This window comes from Pleuronectes platessa, chromosome 15, assembly GCF_947347685.1.
Source record: "Pleuronectes platessa chromosome 15, fPlePla1.1, whole genome shotgun sequence".
Taxonomy (NCBI): domain Eukaryota; kingdom Metazoa; phylum Chordata; class Actinopteri; order Pleuronectiformes; family Pleuronectidae; genus Pleuronectes; species Pleuronectes platessa.
This window is the reverse complement of record NC_070640.1, coordinates 6,576,124-6,589,019: the sequence shown is the minus strand read 5'-3', so window position 1 is coordinate 6,589,019 and position 12,896 is coordinate 6,576,124. Positions and strand designations below refer to the sequence as shown.

The 12,896-nt window shown below is 44.0% G+C and overlaps 1 protein-coding gene across 1 annotated transcript in view; it reads right to left on the bottom strand.

Moving 5' to 3' along the window:
• Window positions 1-12,896, bottom strand: part of LOC128457381 (neurobeachin) — a 76,427-nt gene continuing 63,531 nt past the window's right edge. Inside the window, exons 32-55 of the mRNA XM_053442048.1 lie at window positions 12,509-12,573; window positions 11,883-11,991; window positions 11,256-11,422; window positions 9,822-9,946; window positions 9,570-9,719; window positions 9,438-9,470; window positions 8,934-9,070; window positions 8,692-8,809; window positions 8,002-8,104; window positions 7,785-7,900; window positions 6,446-6,558; window positions 6,141-6,281; window positions 5,910-6,029; window positions 5,661-5,813; window positions 5,189-5,353; window positions 4,858-4,947; window positions 3,880-4,072; window positions 2,682-2,753; window positions 2,219-2,374; window positions 1,729-1,899; window positions 1,490-1,591; window positions 788-984; window positions 490-641; window positions 1-255 (exon numbers count right to left, since the gene is read on the bottom strand). Coding sequence (XP_053298023.1) covers window positions 165-255; window positions 490-641; window positions 788-984; window positions 1,490-1,591; window positions 1,729-1,899; window positions 2,219-2,374; window positions 2,682-2,753; window positions 3,880-4,072; window positions 4,858-4,947; window positions 5,189-5,353; window positions 5,661-5,813; window positions 5,910-6,029; window positions 6,141-6,281; window positions 6,446-6,558; window positions 7,785-7,900; window positions 8,002-8,104; window positions 8,692-8,809; window positions 8,934-9,070; window positions 9,438-9,470; window positions 9,570-9,719; window positions 9,822-9,946; window positions 11,256-11,422; window positions 11,883-11,991; window positions 12,509-12,573 — 3,039 coding nt within the window. The 3' untranslated portion in view covers window positions 1-164. The remainder of the gene's footprint in view (window positions 256-489; window positions 642-787; window positions 985-1,489; window positions 1,592-1,728; window positions 1,900-2,218; window positions 2,375-2,681; window positions 2,754-3,879; window positions 4,073-4,857; window positions 4,948-5,188; window positions 5,354-5,660; window positions 5,814-5,909; window positions 6,030-6,140; window positions 6,282-6,445; window positions 6,559-7,784; window positions 7,901-8,001; window positions 8,105-8,691; window positions 8,810-8,933; window positions 9,071-9,437; window positions 9,471-9,569; window positions 9,720-9,821; window positions 9,947-11,255; window positions 11,423-11,882; window positions 11,992-12,508; window positions 12,574-12,896) is intronic.

The following is a 12,896-nucleotide window of genomic DNA, read 5'->3' as shown; positions in this document are numbered from 1 at the left end:
AGCAAACTTCTCATCAGAATAGAGCCTCAGGTCCGGTTCTTGTTTTTTCCTCTTCCTCTCAGTGCCTGTCGCCCCCTCGCGTCGCAGATACACAGAACAATGCATCGTCTCCTTTATTCATCTCTCCTTCTTCTCTCCTTCCCTCCTCCTCGAACCGGCGGACCTCAGTACCTGTTCTGGTGTTCGTAGTGCCAGCGGTTGAAGTCTATGTTAAACGCCACAATGCTGCCGGACGCCATGCCAGTGATTAGGGTCCTGAGAGAAGAGCAAAGAGAGAGTCACATATTTAAAACAAACCCTAGATATTCTTTGTAAAATACCAAAATCAATCAGTTTATTTATTATTAGTTTCCGGGGGCTGGGACATAATCTGAGCTTTGATTCAAATAACTGCCTCATTTCTGTTAATTCAGTGATACCCCAACAACAGCAGAGCTTTTAGAAAACCCCTCTCTGGATTTGTCTGAACTGTCACACTGTCTGTTTCACCTCTGGTCGTGGGAGAGGTCCATGGCGCGGATGCCGGCATCACAGCCTGGGTAGATGTAAAGCTGTTTGAAGTCACACGCCTGCCACACTTCCACGACTCCGTTATCACCTCCTGTGACCAGGTTCTGCCCGTCGCTGCTCAGCAGGATGGCCTGGAGCGAGGTCGAGAGGAGAGACAGGTTACAAGAGGCTCAAAGGCTCCAGAAGCTACTATAGAGAAGGATATTATCCATACACGCTGCATTGTTCTGATATTACATCACGTTGACGTAAACCCAATTGACTCTGACAGCCTCACCCGTGTGGAGTCGTTGACCTCCATTTGTGCCAGCAGTTTCCCGTTTATGCTGAAGTTGCAGAAGCGGCCTCTCTCGTAGTTGATGATGCAGTGGCCCTCGCTGGACACTGAGATGAGGCGGGGCCGCTGACACAGCTCGGGTCCCTCCAGGGCCCTCAGCAGGTCCCCTGTGATGGTGTGGACCAGGCACGGGCCCTCTGAGGACGCAGCAAGACCAAAGCAAGTTAGTGGTTTAAAAAAAAAAAAACTACTTAAAAAAAACATGGCTTTGGTGATGGTACAATCTTTTCAGAAAACAGAATCTGGGGAAAGCCTAGAGAATGTCCTTTTTTTATTTAATGTAGTTAATCATAAATGTCTTGAGCAAAGGGCTATCAAGTCTTGGCAGAGCAGAATAAGAGATATTAATTGATTTAGTGATGTTTAAAATTCACTTTACATATGTCAAAAACCTATAAAGTGCCCATATTATGCTTTTGTGGTTTTTCCTTCTCCTTTAGCGGGTTTTTTGTGCATAAAAAAGTCAAAGCAACTGCCTACTATAGGTATATATATATATATATATGCCCGATATAGGCTCAGTTTAATGTAGCAACCCCCCAATTAAAAACACCCACCTGTAAATTACACAAATATGGGCCCTTTAAATCTAAATGTAAGACCTTCTCTTTGGCACAAACAGATTTATGAAAACTCACAAACCTTTAGCTCCACTGATGACCAACCCCAGCTCCGCACAGACAGAGACACACACCACCTCGTGGTCGTGTCCCGTCAGCACCGCTCTGGGAGCAGGATAGTCACCTGAAGGAGAAAACACACATCACCACAAAAACCCGGGTTAGAAGAGCCTCACTCCTGTGAAGCTGTTTATCGAAGTTATCTCCTCGGCAGGAACACATTCACGCAAACGGGAACTTTCACACCACGCTGCCACTCACTGTTATTGGGGTTGTCGCCTATTATGTGGTGTCGTCCACTCCAGTACCACAGAAGAAGAGTGGCGTCTCTGGAGCCGGACACGATGTAGCAGTCTCCTCCGATGTAGGACTCTGACCGCGCCAGACACGTCACCACATCCCAGTGGCCAAAGACGATCTGGGTCAGTTTTCCTGGGGAGAGGAAGGAGGAGGACGGTGAGTCTGTGTGTGTGTGTGTGTGGACGCATTCTTTATAAATCCATTTCTTATTCTCTAGGATATAAATGCTCTTCAAGATGAGTGTAAGTGAACAGTGGGTCACTAGTTTCAATCTCTGGACTAATAAATACAGCGATGGATATTTTAAGACCTCTCCAAATCTCCTGTGGTTCCTTAAATTGAAATAAAAATACAAATACAAAGTCTGCATGATCCACATCTAAAGTGGGACCTCTGACAGAATCAACAAATCAAGACAGTTACTCAACAATAACAACACAAAAAAAAATACCAGTCTCAGTGGAGTAAACCCGGAAGCTCTTGTCCCAGAAGCCGCACACCAGGATGTAGCGGTTGTCGGCCGTCACCACAAAACAGTGCGTGTTGATCTGGATGCTCTGGTCGACCAGGTCAGTGATCTGACGCTTGTTCACGCCCGAGTTGTTTGCTGCAGGGGGGGGGGGGGGGGGGGGGACGGAGACACTAATGAGGGCAAATGGAGGCAATAATGTTCTGGAACGTTTGCAGGAGGTTCAATACTCAGAGGTCAGCGTTTGAAATGAATTATGTAATATATTGATTTCAGTCCCGCTGGCGACCTGCCTGCCCTCGTTATCTCCTTACAGCAGAATGTGTCCTTGATAATATCCTGACTGGAAGCTGGTAATGCTGCAGATATGATCCTTTATCATCCAGCTGCTTTTAGTTTAGGAGCTAAAAACATAACACCAGTAAAAATCTGCACGTGCACTGACCTATGAGAGGGTCCATCTCGATGGGGAGATGATGAGCCTGTTCCAGGGAGTATCCTGGAGCTCCTCGAAGGCCTGATGGGATCGAACCATTACATCAATACTCACATGTACATACGTTGTCCCACAATATGATAGTACTAAAAATGATCAAACTAGAGAGGCTAAGAATCTTCAAGTAGCTTTCTGGAATGAACACATTTACTTATTAGATTCCTGAGTTTCATTGTATTCATATGTATTTATAGCCAATATTCTAAAAGAGAAATAATTTTGTGTTTAGTTATATTTGGGTGTGGTAGATATTTTAAAATGTCATACATGTCATTTGTATTCATGTTGTTTGAACTAAACTAAACTAAACTAAACTAAACTTAACTTAACTCAACTACATCCTCTCACACATCAAATGTTCTCTGATGAAAGATCCAAAGCTGAAAAAGAAAAGTCCCTAATGTGGCAATCAACAAGAAAACTCATTTAAACTGCGTCATGACCCTCAATAAACACTTAAGCATAGTTAATTGCACCTAGCCTGCTGCGCTAATGAGTCAATTAACTGGGTTAATTTAGACTTTAATTACAAATATTTCCATGTCAACATCAGGATGTGGATTAAATCAGACTAACAACTAATAAAACACAATCAAATACAAAAACAACTATGGACTCAATGACTAACAGTGACATGAACTAACATGTCACTCATGTTATACACGTCACAGGCTTCCATGAGCTGGTATATGTCAGATACAAATCGCACAGTTTGTACCTTTAATTTGCATTTGTCCAACAAATCATCTAAAAAAACATTACGATTCTAGAAAGACAATTGAAAACAAAGGAACCAGCAGGTCTTAGAAAATGACTTTAAAAACCAAATGGTTATTAAAATGTCTGAGTTTGTTTGAGTTATCGCTCCAGCATCATTATGAACTCTGTAGGTTTCTGTATTATCAAACATCAATATCTCACATTATCTCTTCAATAGATTAAACCACTGGTGCAAATTAAAACCATGTAATAACAAAGCTGTGTATTGATCAGATAATTTCATGTCCTGCTTATGTGGTACAGGTATAATCGAGATCTTGGGATTTTAGTTTGATGCTCAAATTAATTTGAACTTAATTGCGGTCGATGCGATGTTCTATCCTTTGTATTTCCATGAGAACAACCTCCTCTCAACACGAGCACTCACCGACTGTGTTGTGCCAGCGGTTGACTGCGAACAGCCGGCTGCACGTGACGGTGACAGCCGCCGGGATGCTGAGGTGGGGGAGCGTGTTGGCGGCGACGTGCGTGACGGGGGAGTTGGAGGGGAACTTCAGCACCATGATGACGTCCTGCTGCATCTGATCCTTAAACATCAGAGGGCTCTGGGGAAGGAAACACTGGTGAGACAGACAGAGAGAAAGAGAGAGAGACAGAGAGGAGCGGGGCAGAGCGAGGAGGGAGGGAAGGTCGGGGGAGGAGAGGAGGGGGTGGGGGGGGGGAGGACGACGGAGGCAGAGGGAGAGACAGAAGGGATGGGTCAGAGGGGGGGGGCGAAGGGAGAAGGTATATTAGTGGGAGCGCAGGGTCAGAGCAGGTTCACACACTGAGGGGGGGCGCTCCGGGCCCAGGAGGGGAGATGGAGGCTCTGGCTGGTCTGGGGTCAGGACGGACAGGTTTGGGTTGACATGGACGTGGCTCTGATTTGGAGACACGGAGGCCTCGTGCTGCTGAGGGGAGCGGGGGGGGGGGGGGGGGGGACGGACAGGCCAACACCGGGGTGGGACTCGCTTTGACAAAACACCATTACATACACAAGTGTGATGTAACGTCACAAATCCATTCACCTTGGTAAATACCAAAACTAATATCAGAGCAACACTATGCAACTTGTGTACCTTAAAATAGCAGCTTCAGAATCAGTTTGATGTTTTACTGATTTTATTCCCAAATCGCTCGCACACTGAGCCCAACAGGACAAATTGCCACATGTGGCTCTAGAGGGCGCTGTTGTTTAGTCAAAGTTACACAGTGTTGCTAAAATATGAAATTTCAACAATAACATTTCAATAAAACGCTAACAAAAGTGTGTGTCCGTTTTGTGTTTCAGTGGCTCCGTGTGTTCACGTCCCATACGGAGTACAAGATTGTGAAACTCAAAACTGACGAGTGGAGGATTTCTCACCAGGTGCATGGCGGAGGAGCGAGGGGGGTGTGGCTCTATCAGCAGCTGGGAGGGGACTTGACCACAGAGCTGAATCTGCATCTCAATAACCTGCAGTCAGAGAGAGAGAGAGACAGGATGTTAACGTGGGAACAGAGGAGGAACGTTACACACTTTAGAAAAAAACATTGAAACAATCTTTGAAAGACATATGTCTCCCTTGATTTGACTGACTTCATTTCCCCTAAATATGTCGTTATATTGTTTATTTCTAAACATCAATCTGATGCCACTACTGTGTGATCTTGAAAAAAATCCTCAAACTGTTGTGGCAGGTGTGTTTGAAACCGACCTCGCGTTGCGGAGCGTCCAAATTGTCCAGGGTGACCGACCCCTCGTAGGACAGGAAGTCGAACACGTTGAGGGATCGGACCGCCTCCGGCCCCCGCTGCTTGTAGCCAAATATCAGATCGATCCACTGGTGAAGCTGGCACGACACAAACTCACTCTCCAGCGCCTGGTGACACGCAGAGAGAGAGAGAGAGAGAGAGAGGGAGAGAGAGAGAGAGAGGGAGAGAGAGAGAGAGAGAGAGAGAGAGAGAGAGAGAGGGGGAGAGAGAGAGAGAGTGAGTGAGTGAGTGAGTGAGTGAGTGAGTGAGTGAGTGAGTGAGTGAGTGAGTGAGTGAGTGAGTGAGAGAGAGAGAGAGAGAGAGAGAGAGAGAGAGAGAGAGAGGGGGGAAGAAGAGGATAAGAATATTTAATTAGATTATGATTTAAAAAAGCATTTTTCATATTCTAGAAGAGTCTGTGAGTGTGTCTCTCACCATCCGGTTGATGCGGACAAAGTCTTCAGGTTTCTTGGCCCAGGCGGGAAGCTCCACGTCACACACGGGGACGCCGTCCTCACGCATCCCCAGCTCGTACTCGTTGCTGTTGACAAACAACTCGGGCAAATAGTAGAACTCTGGGATCAGCTCCTGAAGGACACAGCAGAGTCACATTGTTAACTTCAACACCATCGTCTCTCCAGCTGCCACTTCGGTATGTTGTTCCTTCTCGTGGTGGATAGTGACCTTGACGTCAGCCGTGTCCCTCTGGCAGTTCCTCCACGAGTGGCCGATGCCGGAGAAGGATCTGTCTGGATGGTCGAACTTGTCGTCGTTGGCGTTGAGGAAGAACGTGCTGAACGGCTCCTACAGGCGGAGGAACGGAGAAAACAATGTGAAAAAGGAAACTTCTGTCTGTTGTGTGGTCAAATCGCTGCTGGGCTTTATAGCCTGTTAGTGTCTTCAGCAGCTACTCACTATTCTGAGCATCCACATCAGGGTTGAGTGAGCGGTGGAGTACAGGGTGGTGTAGTGGTGAGGGGACGTGCTGTCGTCGTCCCACGTCTCGTAGCGCTCTGCGTAGAAGGCTGCCCGCTTGGGATTCAGGGCACCGATTGGCTGGAGGACACCAGGGAGAAATACAGGAAGTCAACCAATATAAAGACAATATACATACAGTTTTCTTCTGTTCAAACTAACAACCTCAAGTTCGTTTTGATCCTCTCATAATATAACATAACATGTGCAGTCCAGCGTTATGGGTGTGTGGGGGGGGGTCTTACCTTGGAGAGGTCTCTGAAGTTTCCAGGTAGAGTGAGATCGAGCTCCTCTGAATCGTAGTTGGTCAAGACCCAGGGGAAGATGGGATACTGGTTCAGATCATTGTAGGTTCTCCCTGCAGGGACAAGAGACACGAGAGAGAGAGAGAGAGAGAGAGAGAGAGAGAGAGAGAGAGAGAGAGAGAGAGAGAGAGAGAGAGGAAAAACATGTGGATGAAATAATGTTATTTACTAAATAACTATTACATTAAGGTGAATCATGAGATGGCCCCGTACAGCAGAGTGTGACTATGGATGAGGCAATCTGCATATTATCTTCCTTATTCATACAACTTACACTGTTTTACATCTAATCCATTTATGTACTCAGATATTTGTAAATTTCTGTTTTCAATTTAGTATTTTATATATTTTGACTTACTCATCTTCAGGCATTTTATTTTCATTTTACCTGTTCTTCTATCTTCTTTTACTTGCTTTTGCTGTTTCCTGTTTTCAACTTTATGGGATTTATGATAGAGCTTCTGTTGAGGTCGGGTTATTGTTTTTATACCATTTGTTCTGTAGAGCACTTTGTGTGACATTGTTGGTTTTAAGTGTGCTATACAAATACAGTCTGATTTATTGATTGATATTGAAACATAGCGCTGTGTTTGACATTATTAGATTCATCTAAACTGTAAAGAAAGTGATTTACAGCATCATTTCTGCTCATTTTCAGGCTTCATAAACCTCCACAAGTAATAAGTCGGGCTCATGCTCACACATTTAATTAATGAGGCGAACGTCTGAGCAAAGATTCAGAGTCAGACTCGAGTTAAAATGAAGAAGGTTGTAAGTTAGTGCGACACAAGATGTTCCAACTGAGAAAGACATACAAGCACAAGCTGTTGACAAACGGCTCCATGCCAGCACATTTAAGGGCTGTTATACACTTTGGGTGCCATTTATCTAGATAAGTACAGTATTAGAAACTAAGACGATACTATATGTGAGTCTAGATTGTAAAATAGGGTTTTACTGAGATATATTTTCTATAATTTATATGTATCATTAAATAAATTCCAGTACATAAAAGACTGAAAATAGCAAATTATTTTTAATTCATTGCTTTTAGTACTTGGTACATCAGCCAGTGTCTTTTATTTTTGTATTTTTGCATTTGCAGGTCACAGTGGGGGCAAGCAGCAGCTGAACTTGAACTGTAACCGACACAGGTTTATCTTTGGTCTGAGAAAAGGAACGACCTCATTTTCACTTCTTCATAAATTATTCAAACGCTTAGACTCTGAATAACAGACCTGGCAGAATGAGAGCTCATTAAAAATGAACTGGACTTTACCTGCAATGGTGTTGAGGAACATGAGGTACTCGAAGTTGGAGATCTCTCTCCTCTGCCAGCGCTGAGTCATGTTGGACGACTTGAAGAGCTGACGAGGGGTTGCTAAGGAAATCCGCCTGAGACACACACACACACACATTAGAGACACACTCTTTTATGTTATTTAAATCATAAAACCGACAGTGGTGGCCCAGCTGACACAGCTCCTTGCACCTACCTGGCCTGGGGGAGCCCGTAACTCGTTCCGACCCCGACCCGGGGGAGACTGTAAACCACCCGTTTGACCGTGGACTGGTCGGGGAAGTTAAACATCACAGACGCTGGAGAGAGGAAGACACAGCATCCTGTCAACAAGCTGAAAACAAACATCTCACCTCATACTGGGACATTATATTTAAGTGGCTCGGGTACAGGGAAGGACATCTTTCTTCTTTCTGAGCAACATTTTACAAATAAACTAAACTGAAAAGAAAGATTGGAACGGCGACAATGAGAAAACACATTTACATAATTAATCTATACTCCTTAACCTAGATATTCTATCATGTTTTAATTCAATGGTTGACATTTATTTCCAATTCCTTCACAAACCACTGTCCTCTTTTAGCTGGAATCTTCTGCATTTTATTAATACTGATGTCCCAATTATTTCAAGTCGAGCTTTTGGTTTATGGGTTGTTGTTGTTATCAATTACCAAAATTGTTTCTGGGGTTCCTCAATTAATTATCAAGGATAATACATTTTGACACTTGATAGATGTACTGCTTCCAGAAACAATTTGGTGCTTTACTTTATTTTAACGGGATTATCAAAGTGATGGCAACTAAACGAAAAATACTTTCTGTGGCAAGGTAGGTTTGTGGTGGCAGACTTGTAAACTACTACTAAGAGCTTTTGCCGACTTACTCCTGTTGGCCATGAAGACCTCCAGTCCGGTGTTTTGCAGCAGGTATCGTCTGGAAAACACAGCTCGGATCTCACTGAACATCCATTTGCCGTGCAGACCCTCTGAGTAGGCCAGGACCTGAGGAGAGGGGGGGACAGCCATTGAAAAAAAAAAAAACAGAATCCAATCTTTCACAGAGAATGTGATCTTAACCTTTTCCGTTTCCCGGCACTGAACAATAACAGAAACAGTTTGTCCTCACTTTAGCGTCCGTGTCCTTGAAGGCAGGGTCGTCCTCGTCCACCTCGAAGTAGATCTCGGTCGTGGTGATGGACAGAGTGCCGCGAGCCACCACCACAGGAGCCACCAGCTGAGCGGGGGTGCTCAGAACCACGGGTCCTGGGGGGGGGGGGGGGACAGTGGAGTTCCTCAGGGATTGCTCAAGTATTCGTAACACTGACAGTAACACATCATAATACACGATAGCAATAAGCAATAATCACACACAAGGGATAATCGAATGACACACACACTGTGTGAGAGTCATATCATGTTAGTTGAGATTGAACATTTATCTGCTTCTTCTACTTTCCTACTGTAATCAACCAGGTCCTGTGTGAGTCACAGAGGAATCACCCGATTCAATGGTTTGGTTTGTATTAAAATCAGATTTTAGTGAATTAAATTATGATTTATATTAATAATCTGAAGTCAGAAACATCTGGTTGGTTAGAGGAGCCGCTAAACGTTCACATGTCCAACTTGCCTTTGGAGATAAAAAGCCTCGGACGGAAACGTACTAAAAACAAGAGTCACACATTTTGCTGTTTAGTCGTAGTGTTGCTCCCTGTGGGTGTGTGTCTGTGTGTGTGTCTTTGTGTGTGTGTGTGTGTTTTACCTGCAAGGTTATCAATCTCTTTTTCCTGCAGCAGACTGACGGCGTCATCATCTCCCTCCAGCATTAACTCCGCCTCCGGGTTCTGGGCGACTACTGAGTGGTTGCGCAAATTCTTTTTCGACTTCACCCCCTCCTCTTCCTCTTCTGTTCCTGTGTGGGTGAGTTTGTAAAAGTGAACGTGAGAGTTCTGTTGTACGCACAAGAAAAAAACAGAAAAGTTGCCGAACATTTGCATTAGTGCACATTACACACCATAGTCCTCCAGGGCTTTGAGTGACATGTCGGCGTGGGTGGAGCCAAAGGCATTTCGCACAAATCTCCGTCTCCTCCTCAGGTCGTCCTCCCAGTAGTCGAGACGCCAGAAGTCATGTAATTGGCTGAGGACATAAAGAGGGAGGAGCAAATGATGAGCTTTTTCAGCGGTGGCAGGTAAACAAGGTGGGCACTTTGGGAAGGTTAAGTCCAAAAAGTGAAAGTTTGAGTTGAATCTGACATAATTAACTTTCGTAACTAATTTACAACAGAGAAACAACCCGTTTATATTGGGATAATGACTGAAATATCGTGAAACATATGAAACATAAGGTTCAGTCATAAATAGTTGACTGAAATTAATCTGAACATTAAAGATATCTTAAGGGCCGGAGCACTTCAGATACAATTTAACTTTTCTTGTGATCTGAGAGCGGGGGGGGGTGTTTATTAACATCCCCAGTGTTGTGGTTTACATTTTACGTCATTAACTGTGACAAGTGGAAGACGGGCTTCAGATGTTGCCTGTCCTCAAATTAAATCACATGTCTTTAGAGTAGCTGCTGGCCTGGAGGCAGATCAGGATAACAAGCAATCATGGAGGTAATGAGTGTGTGTGTGTGTGTGTGTGTTTGTCGGTGTGTGTGTGTGTGCGGGCGCTAAATAAGGAGATCAGTCTCACACAGCCACCGGGCAGATGACTGTGTGTGCTGTAGTTGATATACAATAAATTATAGATGTAAGATGTTGATTAATGAAGCCTGATTTACACTGACAGTAATATAAATGTGTTCCAATTTCTCTTCTGCATTCCAATACTGACCATACTATATCTATATGTCCCCATTTCCTCCCAGTACCCAGTAATGATGCTAGCATATCCCAGATACCACCACTGCCATCTGGCTCATTTGGAGCCAGCCTGCAAAGTTGCAATCATGTGATGGAGCCAATCAGGAGTCAGTGTCAGCTGTCAATCATTATGATTTCAGCTTGTTTTTGTCGCATTAAATAATCTATCGAAACCAAATTTATCAGAAAATGAACGAAAAAGGTATTTGACGTGTACTTTTACTTTTTACTCTGCTACTTGTCCCATCCAGTAACATGGAGCTGGCAAGTGGTATGCCCTATACTGAAGACAGCCACCAGGGGGGGGGGGGGGGGGGGGGGGGGGGGGGGGGGTCAAGACACTTTGGCTTCACTTTTGGAAAGCTGTGATGTTGTCCATCTTTATATACTATAGGCTGTTATTACAATCTGAGTCTATGATGAATATAATCTAATACATTTCATTTTTGGATTCACAATGCTACTCAAATAAAAGCATCCTGACATCACATGGGAGCACTGAGCCACAGTGATACCTCCCTGCAGAATGACATCCTGTGTAAAAACGTCCCACAGTGTAATTCGACCCGCGGCTCCTCTCACCTCTGGGACATTGTCCCCCACGCTCCGTGCTTATTGGTCAGGATGTTGAGGATCTTCTGCTTCAGCTGGTTGGCGGTCACATGATCTCTGTGCTTAGCGGCGCTGATGAGGTGGTCACACATTTTCTCCTCCTCCCTCCGGTCCGCGGCATACTGGGCACAGTTCGACTGGAGGAGAGCAGGCAGGGGAACGAGATGAACGGGAAAAGATGAGCAGTGAGAAAACAGAGAGGGTTACTGTCAGAGACGAGGAAAGATTTCTGACCAATACAGAAGTGTTTGAGTTTATGGTAAAATCATTAAATTCTCAATATAGCAACTTGGTTTCAAAGATTGTTATCTTCTCTAGCTAGTTCTAAATCTTTTTTTTTACTAGTATTGCATAATGTAGGCCTATGAGTGGGAAAATATAGAAAAACACACATTGTGAAACTGTTGAAAAAGATTAATTGAGGGCTCCTTATCGTTAGACTCTCATGTTTGAAGAGAAATATTGATAATCATTATCAACTTACCCTAACCCTCTCAAATATCAATATCAGTATTGGTCTTAAAGGTCAAGTATCTCATTAACAACTCTAAGTTCATTATATATCTATAGTGTCTGATGTGGATTAACTGGGTTTACCTCAAACTCAGCGTGCTTGTGAACGTCCTCCGCTCTCTGTCTGTTCAGGATGAACTCGGCCTCGTTGGCAACGCGCACAATGTGATCCTTCATGGCGTGACACAGAAGTCTGGTGAAAGAGTGAGAGACTCAGGAAGTGACCAAGTGGACAGATAACTGGAAGTTAGTTTGGGTTTGTATTTTTTTTGTTATTTTTGTGATATATACTAAAGGATTACCAATTTTTTCAACATATGCACAGCCCAAAGTAGCAATACTGGAAATTTGAGTATGCAGTTAGTATGTAATTGGAAAGAGTAGGTTTAAATTGCATAAATCCTGTTTTCTCTGATTTGTGTTTATCTCTACTTCACTTTAATTAAGTTTTGCACCAATACTCCAGTAAACACTTTGGACTGAAAGATTACAGGCACTGGAAATAGAGCAGCACCAATCAGCAGTAAACTTAATTGCACTCTAATGATTCGGCGTCCTACTGAACACACATGGCACTGTGCACTTATCCCGGTGCGCTTCTCATTAGGCCTCTATCATTAGTTGTTAAGCACTGATAACAGCATTTGCATGAATGTGGGGGGGATCACAGGGAGCGATGTTGGTGATAATCAGTCAGTGTGATGGATTACCTTCCCTCATTGATCAGCTCAATGAAAGCCAGACCAGCGTTCTTCTGAATGGAGTTTTGCCATTCCTATAATCAGAGGAGAGGATACATCGAGAATTAAATGTAGCAGGGAACGAATGAGGATGGTTGATATGTGCAAATCAAATCTTATATATCAATTCATATATGGTTAATTTACTTTTTTATATCTAAATAGATTTTCTAGTCTAATCACCCACTCAAACACTTTACACTACAATAAACATTTACCCATTCAGCTCTACTACACACAGTGCTTATTCTATCAATACCGAGCAGCCGTCAGGGGTTATTTATTTAGGAACACTTCAGACTGTGGACCGGTGGAGCTCAGGATCGAACCACCGACCCTCTGGTTGGTGGACAACCCG